The sequence below is a fragment of the Rhinoderma darwinii genome, chromosome 1 (genome assembly GCF_050947455.1).
Source record: "Rhinoderma darwinii isolate aRhiDar2 chromosome 1, aRhiDar2.hap1, whole genome shotgun sequence".
NCBI lineage: Eukaryota > Metazoa > Chordata > Amphibia > Anura > Rhinodermatidae > Rhinoderma > Rhinoderma darwinii.
In genome coordinates, this window is record NC_134687.1 from 25,754,574 (window position 1) to 25,771,425 (window position 16,852).

The window sequence follows — 16,852 nt, forward strand, 5'->3', positions numbered from 1 at the left end:
CAAGAAGTGTCCCGCACTTCTTTCACGCGGCCGTAATTTTACGCGCCGTCTTTTGACAGCGATGCGTAAAATGACAGCTCGTCTGCACAGAACTCCGTAAGACCCATTGCAAGCAATGCGCAGATGTTTGCCGACGTTTTGGAGCCGTCTTTTCAGGCGTAATTCGAGGCGTAAAACACCTCCATTACGTCTGAAAATAGGTCGTGTGCACATACCCTAAATGTGAGGCACATGGAGGTTCAAAATTCATAATACCTCGTGCCTCACATTAATAAGTGAAATCCGTTTTTATTACATTTTATAACAGCGTAAACACGAATGGCGCTATAAATGTGTTATTACGGTCGTGACGATACCGAATATGTGTATACCTCAGTATGCCCTAACAACAATAAATATAGTCAGACAGCCCTGGGGTCCTTCAATGGACCCTGGGCTGTCTGCCCATATATGGTATGTCCAGGGATAACCCGTGACGCAATCCAAAGGGCATCCCCCCTCCCCTTCTCATTTACCCTTTGAATGCTGTGGTCAGCTTTGATCGCAGCATTCAGGGGAATAGCGGTGGAGATGGGAGGTTTCTCTGATCTCCGCCGTTAAAGCAGGTCTGCGGCTGTGTGATACAGCCATTGCCACGCTCCTGAAATACGGTACTGAAGACAGAACATGGGGGTGTTTTTCAGTGTGCGGCCGCCACGTTCTGTCTTCAGTGCCGGCGCTCATTAGTGCAGCGCTGGTCACATCACATCATGCTGACCGCGCGCGCACTTGTCAGGAATCAGGAGCGGGGCAGTGGCTGTATTACACATGTATTACACAGCCGCAGCTCCGCTCTCATACATTCATGTGTTACTATACTTAGGCTCGCACAGCTTAGTATCAAAATACATGAAATAACGGTACCGAGCCGTTTGAGGGTGCACGGTATCGAAACAGTATCGAAGTTTCGATGCATCCCTAGTTACATCACTGCTGTATCGATGCATGAATAGGCAGATTTTCTCAGTCTGGGAAAGCTGTGTGACTTCCCCCGAGCAATGGCCGCCATAATAATAGTTGTCACTCAACTTTCCCAGAAACAGATCAATAGAACTTTTTACAACTCCACTCAAAGACTTTTTGGAAGTAATTTTTTTGTAATTCTCCAGGCCCACGTCTCTCCGCACTAGGTAAAGCTGAGTTGTAGGGTATATATATATATCTGTGACAGACATGTCATTGATGAGCAGCGTCACAGCTGGCAGAGCAGTAACACAAGATGTCCTGCCTCCTGCCCCGGCCTCTCCTCTTACAATCATCTGATCCTCCTCATGATCATCACACGCAGAGTGTATGTGGAGTAAGGCGGAGCAGCGCTGCATGCCAAATATGCGGGACCAGCCACAACTAGGCGACTGCTGAAACTTTCACTCAACATGGAAAGATGTTTAGCCAGGACAATGTGCGATTGTTTCCTTTCATCTCAGAAATCCTGCCCCCCCAGCCCTATTCCTGTAATGAGCGCGGGTCATGGCATCGTGGCGGATAAGGTAACCGCATCTGGGATTTGTGCTTTGCTTCCATACTGGGAATTTAACGGTTGGAGCACAACGAAGATGGTAAAGGATAGAACGGCCTCTTTCATCATACTCCGGGGTTTCAAACTCGCTCTTTTTACGATAAATTTCCAGTCTTAGAATAGCAGAGTGATTGTCGCTCACGTAAAGTTCTGCACTACACCTTCTTGAAGATTAGAAGATTTTTGGAGTGTAATGTGTTCCAGAAACTCTGCCTGCAATGTCGGTCACTGGTCTGCGGTGAGAGGAGTAGCAAGCTTAAGTATTGCTGTGTAGAAATAAGATGTAGCAGAGCTGAGTGGGTTAGGCGTGTAGCTCTGTTTTTGCCTATGTTATTCTGTTCCATAAATGGCTCTATTGCTTCCAACGAGATGTCCTTTGGCTCTGTTCACATTTGCTTTTTATAATGAAGCCACAACGCAGTGCCGGATCCGTCGCTCGGCAGATCCCGGCAGAGCCCGACAGAGCTCGACAGAGCCCGACAGATCCCAGCAGAGCTCGACAGAGCCCGACAGATCCCAGCAGAGCCCGACAGATCCCAGCAGAGCCCGACAGATCCCGGCAGAGCCCGACAGAGCTCGACAGAGCCCGACAGATCCCAGCAGAGCTCGACAGAGCCCGACAGATCCCAGCAGAGCCCGACAGATCCCAGCAGAGCCCGACAGATCCCGGCAGAGCTCGACAGAGCCCGACAGATCCCAGCAGAGCCCGACAGATCCCAGCAGAGCCCGACAGATCCCAGCAGAGCCCGACAGATCCCATTAACTTACAATTTTTCCCATCCAATCTGACAAACTCTGCGACAGATGCTCCAAGGCAGAAGTCCCCATAGTTCGCTTCTGTTCTGTATGTTTTTAATTTCAGGCCGAGACCAAATTCTCAGGTGTAGCAGCGGTGAGTTTGTTATTCGGCACAAATTATTTAAATACCACCGATGGTAAACCTACTATGTTAGCTTAACACAGAGTTACCACGCTCTGCCAATATTACATCCCCTATGAGTTAAGAAACAAATCCGGCTCTGCTACATCGGTATCTTGTGTGGTTGTACTGTCATTTCAGAGCAGCTACTGCTTCCTATATCCTTCCGATCTTAGGAGATCCCAGCTTGACTGATATAAGGCAGTGCCTACTATGAGGACAGATGGAGAGATTAATATATAGTCGTTTGTTGCCGGAGTTAACCCTTTTTATACTTTTTTTTTTCCATTTCAGACCATTATTAGAATGTTTTCTCATGCCATCGGGTGGTTCTTGCCAGTTTTACATCTTCTCTTTATCTGTATTTCTGCCGCCTGCAGGTCTGTTGTGTAAGCGTGGCAGAACGTCTGCTGTCCCCTGTGCCGTGCCCTCCACCCTGCCTGTGATGTTCATCAGAGGGACAGAAGATGAAACGGCCGACCTGTAAATGCTGCTGCCGGGTCCTTTTCAGGTTCGTTCTTTTGCTAATGTCGCTTGAGGTGGAATTATCTGTGAGATCGTCACGCTCTCGAGGAACGGATAATTATTCACAACTGCGTGGGAGGCTCCATCAGCACGCTGCACTATTCTTCCCATAAAAATCGACCGACACCGCGGCGGGACCCGACGGACCCCACTATAATGAATGGGGTTCAACAGGCGTTGTTACTGTCCGTAGTGCGATGAATCCGCCACTCCGTCATTATCGTTTTTTCCTGTTCCTATGATGGAACAGAAAAACTGAGTTGATGACGCAAATGTGAACTAGGGCTCCGTTCCGTCGGTTTCCATCACCATTGATTTCAGTGGTGACGGATCCGGTGCCAATGGTTTCCGTTTGTCTCCGTTGTGCAAGGGGTTCCGATGTGATGGAATCAATAGCGTAGTCGACTACGCTATTCATTCGATCAAAACTACGAAATCCTTGCACAACGGAGACAAACGGAAACCATTGGCACCGGATCCGTCACCATTGAAATCAATGGTTTCCATTTGGGTCTGTCAGGGCTCCGTTCCGACGGAACGTCAGAACGGAGCCCTAGCGCAGATGTGAACGAAGCCACTAATGAATCTTTCTATCAATAATCTCATCTTGTTGGCATGTGTAACCCATGACAAGGATATGCCAATGCCTTCATATTATTAAAGGGGCGTTCTACCTAGAAATATACGTGGCGAGAAAGTCCGGCAAGCCCTAAAAATCATCAATCTTGAGGCTACATTGTTTTGCTGGGAGAGAAGGAGCTTAGTTCTTTTGTTAGGGTTTAGTATTTGATTGCAGACAGGATAGAGGGGGAGGTTTCTGCTGCAGGAAGCTGCCTCCTAGCCAGAAACAAGGTAGTTCAAGCCCCACCCCTTTCCCCAAATCTATTGATCACATGCTCTACACACTGCACTTTTAACCAAGGTTTTTTGTTTGTTTTCAACAATTTATGTAAATCAGGCTTAAACTTTTGAAATTGAAAACTTATGCAACTTTCTGGTATACGTTTTATTTTCCAATTACTCATTATTTTCAAGATCTCTGCTTGCTGTCAGTAGTTGAAAACAGCCAGAGGCTGAAAACCCGTAAAGACCTAATGTTTTTCACCGCTGATAATTTGCTACAAATGTATCCAATTCAGTCCATCCTCTGTGAGCTGCACTGATGCATTGTAGCAAACTATCGGGACGAGAGAAAGACTTGTGCTGATGTGTTCGGTTCACAAGTTCATCAGTTCTGAGCATGACTATGTTTCCATTCACTGACTGCAAGCAAAAAACTGGAAAATGGTGGGAAATTAAAACACAAAGTATTTTAGAAAGTTGCGGAATGTTTGCTAGAATATGGATACAGGTCAGAAAATGACTACCTTTGCTTTCTGGTACTAATAAACCGGCACAGTTTCAATGTAATCAGTTTCAATGTAAGGGAAATGTGCGGGCATTGCAGGTACAGTGAGTACGGCTGACGGGATGAAACTCGCTCGTCTTGAGTATTGAAAGCTTGCATTCCTTGTCTAAATACCATAATAGCAATTAAAATAATGGAAACCTGCAGGGGGCGGTCTAGAGGCTATTGTTTGTGCAATGCTGTAATTATCATCAGAGTGATAAGTGACAACTTAGAAACTGGTTTAACCCCGTCTGAAACAGTTCAGTGAGTCGTCCCATGAAGAGATTAGAATGGCCCTTTTAAATTCTTATTACGCATTGAAATACAGTAAGAATCTATTTCCTTGTCGCCTGACGTCCACTTAAGCAACCTAAAAATTATTTGTGATGGGAATCTGTACATCGCTACAGAATATGATGGCGCCCAAGTAACGGGAAAAACGTCCGTGCAACGCGCGTAATTTGCACGCGCGTTGCACGGACCTATATGTGTCTATGGGGCCGTGCAGACATGTCCGTGATTTTTCATCAGCGTGAGTTCGCTGAAAAAAAGTCACGACATGTCCGTTCTTTTGGCGTTTTGCACGCATCACGCACCCATTGAGGTCAATGGGTGCGTGAAAACCACGCATGCCGCACGGAAGCACTTCCGTGCGAACTGCGTGATTCGCGCAAGAGCTGTCAAAAGGATGAATGAAAACAGAAAAGCACCACATGCTTTTCTGTTTACAAACATCCAAACGGAGTGTCTTTGAGATGAGCGAACCCGGACAACCGAACCGAACTTCACCGGGTTCGGCCGAACTCGTTTTGGCCGAACCCGGCAAAAAAATTTCCGGTACGCGACGTCAGGAGATAGTCACTGTCCATGGTGCTGAAAGAGTTAAACTGTTTCAGCACCCTAGACAGTGACTTCCGATCCCAATATACATGAACGTGTAAAAAAAAAAAAAAGAAGTTCTGACTTACCGATATCTGCCCGGCTTCTTCCTCCAGTCTGACCTCCCAGGATGACAATTCAGTCCAAGTGACAGCTCCAGCCAATCACAGGCCAAGCACAGGCTGCAGCGGTCACATGGACTGCGGGGTCATCCAGGGAGGTGGGGCCCGATGTCAAGAGAGGCGCGTCACCAAGGACGCGTCACCAAGGCAATGGCCGGGAGGGAAGTTCTCGGTAAGTACGAACTTTTTCTTTTCTTTTTAACAGGTTGCTCGATATTGTGATCGGCATTCACTGTCGAGGGTGCTGAAAGAGTTAACTGCCGATCAGTTAACTCTTTCAGCACCCTGGACAGTGACTGACGTCGACTAGCCTCATCTCTATAATGGCGGCTGCGCGAAAATCACGCAGCCGCGCATCATACACGGATGACACACGGAGCTGTCAAGTGGTTTTTGCGCGTTCATGTATTACATATACAGCTTTTTTATTTTAGTTGGAACTGTGTAATGCTTCATTTTGCCTGTGGTGGCGCTGCAGGAAAATTGACCGCTTGCAGCAGGGATCTCCGTTAAAGCTGATCAGTGAGGGCTCCAGAAGTTGGACACCGAGTTATAAACTTATTGTCAGATGACCCTTCTAACAAAAAGGGATTGTCCAAACTATTTTACACCGTGGCGTAATAGTATATCAAGGGCCTCAGGCAATTAAGGCGCCTTGACAAATTGTTACGTCAAGGTGATTGTGCGGGCAGTGCCACTGTACCCGCGTGATCACCTGTTGAAGGAAGGCAGTAATAGACAGCCTCACCCCTGCCACAACTGTCGGGATCGGTGTTTACCAGTTCAGTACCATGACTAAAATTTGTAGCCATGATCGCTGGAGCTGGCAACACTATGGAGACAACCAAGGTCCATGTAAAGAACCCTCCACAGAGGGCTCCACATTGCAAAAAGGACATAGGAGACCTGGAGAGGGTTCAAAGGTGGGCGACTATATTATTAAATGGGATGGGAGGTGTCGCTTATGAAAGGCTAGAAAAATTGGGCTTGTTCAGCTAGGAAAAAATACGTCTTCGCCCTTATGCACACGACAGGGTTTCCCAACCGTGTGATGGCCGTTCAAAAACCCTGCCGTCAAAAAATGGGACATGCCTTATTTTCGGCCGTTCTCCCGGCCGCCTGGCTCCAATAGAAGTCTATGGGGCCGGGTAATACACGGCCATCACTTGAATGTGCTCCAAGTGACGGCCGTGTCTTCCGTCGCTCACTCTCTCCTCCTTCTCCTCACAGTGCGAAGTGCATGTGAGGAGGAGGGTATTTTTTTTTGCTCATGTAGGAGCGGAATCACCAATCCCCGGCCACAGCTTCGGCAACGCTGTGGCCGGGGATTCCTCTCCAGCAGAACTCCCTGACTTCACTGTGTCCATATATGGACACAGTGAAGTCAGGGACTTCTGCTGGAGTGGAATCCCCGGCCACATAGGCTGTGAGGCACTACCTACAAGGGGTCTGTGTGGCACTACCTACAAGGGGTCTGTGTGGCACTACCTACAAGGGGTCTGTGTGGCACTACCTACAAGGGGTCTGTGTGGCACTACCTACAAGGGGTCTGTGTGGCACTACCTACAAGGGGTCTGTGTGGCACTACCTACAAGGGGTCTGTGTGGCACTACCTACAGGGGGCTGTGTGGCACTACCTACAGGGGGCTGTGTGGCACTACCTACAGGGGGCTGTGTGGCACTACCTACAGGGGGCTGTGTGGCACTACCTACAGGGGGCTGTGTGACACTACCTACAGGGGGCTGTGTGACACTACCTACAGGGGGGGCTGTGGCAGTATCTACAGAGGGCAGTGGCAGTATCTACAGAGGGAAGTGTGCGGCAAAAATTTACAAATGAAATTCATCCGATTTTAAAATGGACAGGGAAACCGATGTAAAACGGGTCAAAATCGGCCATTAAAAACGGTAACACGGCCCGGAACGGAATCGGAACAGATGCAAAACTGATGCAAACCGGCCAGGAAAAATAGCCCAAAAATTCCTATTTTTCTCCCACTCCCACCATAAAAAATAAAAGTTAATCAATAAGTCCCATGTCCCCCTAAAATAGTACCACATACGGCCACATAAAAATAAAAAAGTTACGGCTCTTGGAATGCAGCGATGAAAAAACAAGTAATTTTTTAAAAAAATTTTAAAGGTTTTTTTTTTTCCCAAAAAGACAAAACAAAAAACACATATATGGTATCACCGCGATCCTAACAACTTGAACAATAAAATGAACACTTTATTTTAACCGCCGGATGAATGGCGTCCAAAAATAAAAGCAAAAAACAAAGGCAACATTCTTGGGTTTTTTTTCCACCTATTCCCCCTATAAAAAATAAAATAAAAGTAAAAAATAAAAATCAAGGCCACATTGACAGAAAAATAAAATAAAAAAAGTTGCGACTCTTGGAATGCGGCGATGCAAAAGCAAGTAATTTTATCTAAAAGGGTTTTTATTGTGTAAATGTAAGAAAACATAAAACCTTTACATATTTCGTATCCCCATTTTCGTGCCGACCCATAGGATAAAGATAACATGTAATTTATGCCGTGGCGTAAATTTATAACTCGAAAATCAATGCTGGAATAGCTGTTTAGTTTCGATTCTTTCCTAAAATAAAGTTAATAAACGTTAATCTATATATTATATGCACCCAAACACGATGCAATTGAAAAATAGAACCCGTCCCGCAAAAAACAAGCCCTTATACGGCAATGTCGACGGAATAAAAAAAAAAAGTTACGACTCTTAGGCTGGGTTCACACGACCTATTTTCAGGCATAAACGAGGTGTTTTACGCCTCTATTTACGCCTGAAAAGACGGCTTCAATACGTCGGCAAACATCTGCCCATTGCTTTCAATGGGTTTGCCGATGTACTGTGCCGACGACCTTTAATTTTACGCGTCGCTGTCAAAAGACGACGCGTAAAATGACTGCCTCAGCAAAGAAGTGCAGGACGCCTCTTGGGGCGTAATTTGAGCCGTTTTTCATTGAATCCAATGAAGAACAGCTCCAAATTACGCCCGTAATTGACGCCTCGCAAAACGCGAGTACAAGCAATTACGTCTGAAATTACGGAGCTGTTTTCTCCTTAACGCACAAAAAGGCCTGGTAATTAAGGGGTTAAAAGAACAAAAACAAAAAAAAAAACATGGCCGCAAAATTTCAAATATTGCTGTGTTGATTCAAAAATACAAATTTGTTATCTCCACAATGGCGAGATGAAAAATTGTGTGGGATCCTAAAGGCCAAAATTGCTTGGTCATTAAGAGGTTAACAGCTTAGGACACTTTTTTTATCACATGTCATGTCCATAGAAGTCTATTGATATGTTCAGCGAATACCCCAATCCTGATCTCTGCTTTATTGAATTCTGGGAGATCAAAGATCCTCCTCCACTGCCGATATGGGCCGTAAAAATGAGCGCCGATCAACCGAGCAGCTTGTCAATCGGTGCTCGTTTGCTCTTTTCAAAAGGAGCGATGATCAGTAATGGATGGGGACAAGCGATTGTTAGTCCGATTGCTCCTCCCCCATACATTTCTATCATGTCGGCAGCACGTCTACAAACACAGGGAGAGCGGCTGCCGACAACGATGATCTTTCTTGCTACATAAACGATACAATCAGCCGATAAACGAGTGTTTGCCATTCATCGGACGATCGTTGCCCTGTTTGCACACGGCAGTGATCGGAAACGATCGATTCATATGAACAGTCTGATCATTGGCCGGTGTAAAAGGGCCCTTAGTCCTTGCAGACATTACAATATTGTACGGATTCTGCGCAGACCCTGAACCAGCAGTAAACTTGGACGACCCTTCTGTTGTGAAAACTTCCAAAATCAGGCCAAGGATAGATGAAATGTACCATGTGGTCTTGGGGTGGAGGTGGCATCATAATGCGATGTAGACTCGTCACCTCCTTTCCTGCGATTTGAGTAGCACAAATTTTCTCACCTCTATTTAAACTGCAGGAGAAGCGGAAAAGGAAAATTTGCGCAAAAGATGGATGACCATAGAAGCAAAATCTCATCCACGCGCTGAAGAATTAATTTGCCGAAAAAACATTTATAAATTTACCTGTGGTGCGTTTTTTTAATCCGCGGCATGACACGCTTTGGAATCGCTGCTCTTCTATCGCGGGTTTTCCTTATTAAATTCAAGGTAAGACCCGCAACAAAGAGCAAGCATTGCTATTTTGGCAGCGGAAAAGCAGCAAATCGAAATCGCATGTCGGAAAAAAACAAACTTTTTTGGGTTTTAAAATTAATAAAAAGGTGAATACCTCCCCCGGGCGTTGTCATAGTGACGCGTTCTTCTATTCCCCGTTCAGCCCGGTCTCCTGGGTTGAAGTTTCATCCCATGTCTCAGGAGGTCATCCTGCACGAAGAACAGAAGAAAGCGTCACTGACGACTCCCGCGGGAAGTATTCTCTTCTTTTCCAGCAGTCTTTCCGCCCGAAATTTTATGCGGTCTTTCTGACGGAATTCCCTGTGGGTTCCAGAGCGGATACATTGTGTCCTGTGTGAACATTGCCTTATGGTTGCTTTGCTGTAGATGCAGCACACGTTACCACAGCGAGTGCCGCCACCTTCCCAGCTGTATTTTATGTGTAGACTTTTAACGGCAACTGGTGTTCGGGATTTCTCCATAATTCTACTCAATACGCCGCTAATATTCCTATGAAAACTTTTAAAAGGCATTTTTTTCCTTTTAATAAACCGGTCAGTCAGTGTGTTTTGTGCAACTTTATAACTTGTTTTTATTAAAAATGTATTTTACTATTTGAGATACAGCCTCTATATAGAGCAGCTGTATCGTCCGCTAAATCCTGCTGCCGTTAGGCCCGCGGGACTGACGGATTCAGTGAAAGCGGGTCCGGTGAGTCTCTGACACGCAGGATCCACATGTTATCTATCACGTCTAAGTTCACAGAGTAATTGTGCTATCAGAAAACTTTTTATATGTCATAGAAACACATCAGGAGTTTGGATCGGTGGGGTCCGGGTGCTGAGACCCTCACCATTGCTGAAACGAAGTTGCAGAAGTGCTCAGCCCCTCCGTCTGTGATCAGCTCTCGTTCTTAGGCTGAAGATGGGCTCGTAGATTTTGTATGTGAGCTCAGCCTAAGGGCGGATTTACACGAACGTGATATACATCTGTGCAACGCGCGTGACTTTCACGCGGGTCGCACGGACCTATGTTAGTCTATGGGGCCGTGCAGACAGTCCGTGATTTTTACGCAGCGTGTGTCCGTGTGTCCGCTGCGTAAAACTCACGACATGTCCTATATTTCTGCGTTTCTCGCGCATCACGCACCCATTGAAGTCAATGGGTGCATGAAAATCACGCGCAAAACACGGAAGCACTTCCGTGGGACGCGCGTGATTCGCGCAACAGCAGTGAAAAGGATGAATGAAAACAGAAAAGCACCACGTGCTTTTCTGTTTACAAACATCCAAACGGAGTGTCATAATGATGGCGGCTGCGCGAAAATCACGCAGCCGTGCATCATACGGGGCTGACACACGGAGCTGTTAAGTGCCTTTTGCACGCGCAAATGTGAATCCGGCCTAAAAATGAGCGACAATCACAGCAGTACGTGTGATCAGATGAGCGCTTCTGCCCCTCAGGCCGGATTCACACGAGCGTGTGCGTTTTGCGCACGCAAAAAACGTGGCGTTTTGCGAGCGCAAAAGGCACTTAACAGCTCCGTGTGTCAGCAGCGTATGATGCGCGGCTGCGTGATTCTCGCGCAGCCGCCATCATTATGACACTCCGTTTGTATGTTTGTAAACAGAAAAGCACGTGGTGTTTTTCTGTTTTCATTCATCCTTTTCACTGCTGTTGCGCAAATCACGCGCGTCCCACGGAAGTGCTTCCGTGTGATGCGCGTGATTTTCACGCACCCATTGACTTCAATGGGTGCGTGATGCGCGCACAGCGCACAAATATAGGACATGTCTTGAGTTTTACGCAGCGGACTCGCGCTACGCAAAAATCACTGACAGTCTGCACGGCCTCATAGACTAATATAGGTCCGTACGACACGCGTGAAAATCACACGCGTTGCACGGACGTATATCTCGTTCGTCTGAATAAGCCCTTAGTTTCAGCACTGGTGGGGCTCTCGGCACCCGGACCCCACCGATTAAAGCTTCTTATATTTCTCTATGACATGTCAAAAGTTCTACAGTGCTAAAAACACATTTTAAAGTTCAAGTTGTCAGTAGCAAAATATTTTATAACTGACAAGTCACGTATCCTAATATTTCCCCTCAATTATGTCCTGAGGCATTTCTAGTAGGACAAAGAATATTGGGAGGAGTTTATTACTACTTTTCCGCCAGTTTTCTGGTGAAAAAAAATGCACAAATGGCACAAAAGTAAAAAAAATTACAAAAAATTAGACATTTGAGCCATTGCTCCGCAGCCTCCGCTCACTGCAATTTCCTAAAAAAGTGGATAGAGTTTATCAGTAGGGGCTGGGCCACCCGCGGCCTGAAAAATGGACTTTCATTTATGCCAGAAACTGGCGTAATTTCTACACAAGATTTTATCTGCCGTACATCTGACTTTCTGGCGCACAAACGGCCAGGGATGCCCCTTAGGGTATGTGCACACGACAACGCCAATTACGTCTGAAATTACGGAGCTGTTTTCAGGAGAAAACCGTTCCAGAATATCAGACGTAATTGCTCGTACTCGCGTTTTTCGCGGCATCTTTACGGACGTAATTGGAGCTGTTCTTCATTGGAGTCAATGAAAAACTGCTCCAATTACGTCCCAAGAAGTGTCCTGCACTTCTTTGACGCGGCCGTAATTTTAAGCGCCGTCTTTTGACAGCGGCGCGTAAAATGACACCTCGTCTGAACAGAACATCGTAAGACCCATTTCAAGTAATGGGCAGATGTTTGCCAACGTATTGGAGCCGTCTTTTCAGGCGTAATTCCATGCGTAAAACGCCTCCATTACGTCTGAAAAGAGGTTGTGTGAACCCAGCCTAATAAATTAAGAGGCGTGCATCTCTTAATAAATTAGGTGCATCTGAGACCAGCATGTTTCAGATTTAGACTGGTGTATGAAAACCATGTCAACATATCTGAATAAAATAAATAGCAATTAATAGTAGTAAACTAGTAATAATAATAGAAAATTTTTTGTTTTTTTAAAGTCGTCTTCTTCTCTTTTAACCTAAATCTCCCGGGTCTGACATTCTGCTAGATTGAGATCATACAGGGTGGTGGCTTCGGCGCTGCGATACTACATGGGTCGGTCACTAATCCTCCGCTCATTTTACAGTGACCTCATCAGATGCTATCAGACCTATTTACTCATCTTTATGCGGGTGCCAAGTGGTCGGGGTTGTTGAGTTTAGCAACTTCTAGGCGAAAGTGAGACTGGTGTGAAACTCACAAACTAAACTTGTTAACAGGGAACAATATTAGGTGTAGTGTCCCTTTAACATGTGCAATGCTCTGCGCTGTTTGCGACTTGTATCGGGTTGTAATATTTCACCCCTCTCTGATCTCCTTAACCTGCAAAGATAAAAAAAAAAATTATACAACAAATTATTCGACATGAAACACAATGTTTATTAGAAGAAAATCTTGATTGTTTTGAAATTGCAGCGTGCTAAATCCATTCCTACGTGATGCGATTTCTGTGGCACCCCTGGCCAATACTAGTAAAGACATGTGATTCTTATGGGTCCACGCACACTGGACACTGTTATCTGTGAGATCCTTCACCTTTTATTTAACATATCTATTTGATATTGCATTAGTTGCTTCTATCTGCCGTACTTGTATGCACTTATGCATTGTTGGTTCTCTTATATTATTTCTTTGTGTCCTATAGTTTGTCATTTAATCTTTCTCCATGTGGGGTTTGTCTGTTATCCCAACCAGGGGTCCTGCACATTTTTGTGAAATTTTAATTGGTTTTACTTGTTTGTTTTTTCTTTTAGATTTACTGTATTAAATATACCTTATTCAATTGAGAAGTGACGTCTAGTAAACGTGAGTTAGTACAGCAAAAACGTGAGGGGATGGCGGCGCTCCTCCGAGACTCTTATGAGGTGGTGAAGTGTAGATAGCCGGCTGCTACCCACTGCAGTCCCTTGGTGCTAAATCCTTAGTACCTGGGACAAGGTGAGAGTCAGAAGGTGAAGAGAAAAAAAATGCAGTGTAATTACGGGTATCGGCGCCAGGCTGAAGAGGATCAGGAACGGAGTCAAGTGCATAGGATCTAGGAGATCTTTTATTGAGAAGACGACGCGTTTCTGGACCGGACTGGTCCCTTTGTCAGATCAGTATACAGACGAAGGGACCAGTCCGGTCCAGAAACGCGTCGTCTTCTCAATAAAAGATCTCCTAGATCCTATGCACTTGACTCCGTTCCTGATCCTCTTCAGCCTGGCGCCGATACCCGCAATTACACTGCATTTTTTTTCTCTTCACCTTCTGTCTAGTAAACGTGTCTTCTTTCGCTAGTATACATTGATTCCAGTATACACGTGGACTGGCACGCTTGTTTTCTTATATATTATTTGTGGTGCCCACCTTTCCTTGTGGAATACTTGAGGGTCCAGGAGCTTCAAGTTACGCCACTATTCAGGGATCCCCGGACATAGCAGAATTCTGACCCTTACCCTTTGACTCCACGGCCTGATCACTACACATATAGTTACATAGTTAGTACGGCTGAAAAAAGAAACATGTCCATCAAGTTCAACCAAGGGACGGGAAAAGGGAAGGGGAAAATTCTACACATAGGAGCTAATATATTTTTGTTCTAGGAAATTATCTAAGCCTTTTTTGCAGCTTCTCCAGAAGAGGCTGGACGCAGCCCGCAGGGATTAAGGGAAGCCGACATGACCGTCCTGGTAGGGAAAGGGTTAATTAGGTGAGGGAGAGTTGGAGGGACGGGGAGGAGTTAAGGGGGACGGGGGGGCCGTTACTGCGCTTCCCGCTGTTTCTCGGCATTGAGCCGGAAGCAGCGGGAGGAGTAACACAAGAACAGTAAGCTCCCCGTTGCCCGTGCTTTTAGGGATGGCAGAAGCCTTGATGTTAGAGCGGCTGCGTGCCGCTGCTGTGCACCACGGTCCCGGATGGCTAAAGGAGACCGTGGCTGCCATAACGAGGATCCCGGACGCCGTTTCGCCGCGTCGGGCACGGCGTTCGGGGTCTGTTGCAAAGGACAGGCTCCCCTCCCCCGGCCCCCTCACGAGCATGGCTATGGCGGCGGGGGGGGAGTCGGCAACAACCGCTCCTGCGCTGGGCGGGCAGAGAGCGTTGCCAGGGGTGACGGCGACGCAGGCCGGGTCGACCCGTCCCTCTCGGCGGTCCCGACCTCCAGAGCGCCTCAGTCCGGAGGCAGTCCCGCGGACACGGCGTCGCAGAGGGAGCCCGATCCCGGACGCTGCAGGCCAGGCAGCTGGGAGGACCGCCCCTTCCCAGGCCCTGCGTCCTGGCAGGAATCCCAGGCCGCGACGGGGTCCGGCGGTAAGCAGGGAGTCGCAGGCTGGGCTCCCTGTCACCCCTCCCCCATCAGATGGAAGATTTGGAGGACAAGGTACGGCCGCCCCGCATGGTGATGTTCCGGCCAGGGGGCAGGCTTCGTCAGGATCGTCTAGACGGACGCCTAGATCTGCAGCGACGTCGAGGCAACAGGTCCGGTCGGAAGTCTGGGTTCCGGCGGTCGGGCGGCAGGTTGCCGGCCCATCGGTCAGCGCGTCCTCATCCCCGTTCCGAAGATGTCGTTGGGATGGACAGTCGTCGGCGAGAGAAGAATTGGAGGAAGGTGAACTGGACGTGTATCGTCGAGGTCAGGATGGTCCGGCTGACGGGAACACAGCGCCTGTGCAGCCCGGTGAGTGTATAACTCCATCATTGTCTTATCCAGCGATTTTTATGTCGGGTGTCGGCGGGGGGGGCTGCTAGCATTGCATCGGGGGCCGGTAGTGGCGCGGGCGGACGCGACGGAGCGGGTTTGGCAGACTTAGTGGGTTGCTTACGGGAGCTGGTGGGGCGCCTGGACAGGGCCGCGGCGCCGGTAGTAACGGAAGTGTCCCCTGCGGTAGTTTGGGAAGGCCCCAGGGACGTGGGATCGTTACAGGCGCGTCCGGTGGCGGCGGTTAGAGAGGCGGTCGCGGTGTCGGTACAGACCGAGGCGCAGAAGGACGGCGATCGAGTGCGTATGGATGATCGTGCTCGGGGGGAGGTGTACGTGTGTTTTGAGGGTCCGTTGGGGGCGCATTTAAAGCAGGAGGTGCGTGATCGGATCTGGAAAGACGAATATGTTGACATTTTTTCTCTCTTGCCGCTGGCTAAATTTAATTTGGATAAGAGCAAGCGGGATGAGTAAAAAGGACGAGGAGGAACGGCGGCGGTATAGGCTTATCCCGCAGACGTTCGTTAATTGGTCGCAGGCGTTCGCCATATTGGCTAGTGTGATAGGGGAAAAGGCGCCGGAAAATTGTTCGGCGTTGTTTTGTTATTTTGATGCCATTGGGGAGGCTCATAGGGCGTATGGGGGTCAGGCGTGGCTGCGATATGATGAGCAATTCCGTCAGCGGAAGGCGGTTCGGCCGGCGATTCGGTGGGACCAGAAGGATATTGCTCTCTGGTTACGGGTTACGGCTCCGGTTAGGCAGTCCTTTCCCGGGAGCGGCGGCCAGGGAGGCCAGTCTAGTCAGATTGGACAAAGCGGCGGGGGAAAGGCGGGGTTTTGCTGGCAAGTTAATGAAGGTCAGTGCAAGTTCGGTGCCACGTGCAAGTTCAAGCACGTGTGTTCAGAGTGTAATGGTGCATCACACGGGGCGGCAAAATGTCTGCGAAAAAAGAGGTCAGGGAACCAGCACGGGGCTGGTCAAGGGGGTGTCGCCGGTGAAGGTGGAAAGGATGGCCCCTTATCTAAATGAGTATCCGGATAGGGCGGCAGCTAAGTTGCTTTATGAAGGGTTTTGTGTTGGTTTTGTTATTCCTCCGCCTCCTTATGAGGTTCCGGTTACGCGGAGGAATTTAAAATCGGCTTACTTGCATGCGGAAGTCGTGTCGGAAAAGTTGTTAAAAGAAGTTTCGTTGGGTCGAATGTCGGGGCCATTTGTTGAGTCGCCGGTAAAAGATTTAGTTGTGTCCCCGTTGGGTATTGTCCCTAAACGCGAGCCCGGAAAGTTTCGTTTGATTCAACATTTATCGTATCCCAAAGGTTCGTCGGTAAATGACGGGATTGATCACGAGTTGTGTTCCGTAGTTTATACCTCATTCGATAAGGCGGTGGGGTTAGTGCGGGCTGCGGGTCCAGGGGCGCTGCTAGCAAAAACCGACATCGAGGCGGCGTTCAGGTTGTTGCCGGTCCATCCAGAAAGCCAACGGCTGTTGGGTTGTTTTTGGAATGGGGCCTTTTACGTGGATCGGTGCCTTCCGATGGGGTGTTCTCTTTCTTGTGCATACTTCGAGG

The 16,852-nt window shown here is 47.8% G+C and overlaps 1 protein-coding gene across 4 annotated transcripts in view; it reads left to right on the top strand.

Annotated features, from left to right (window-relative positions):
• ST3GAL5 (ST3 beta-galactoside alpha-2,3-sialyltransferase 5) overlaps nt 1–16,852 on the top strand; it is a 439,220-nt gene that overhangs the window by 400,262 nt on the left and 22,106 nt on the right. For 2 of the 4 annotated variants that reach the window (XM_075856669.1, XM_075856687.1), the window contains exon 2: nt 2,858–2,988. The exons of 1 other annotated variant lie outside the window; for it this stretch is intronic. In XM_075856669.1, the coding sequence (XP_075712784.1) occupies nt 2,945–2,988 (44 nt within the window). In that variant the 5' untranslated portion in view covers nt 2,858–2,944. Of the gene's footprint in view, nt 1–1,388; nt 1,530–2,857; nt 2,989–16,852 lie in introns of those variants that run through there. One more of the 4 variants, XM_075856678.1, reaches the window with a different exon arrangement.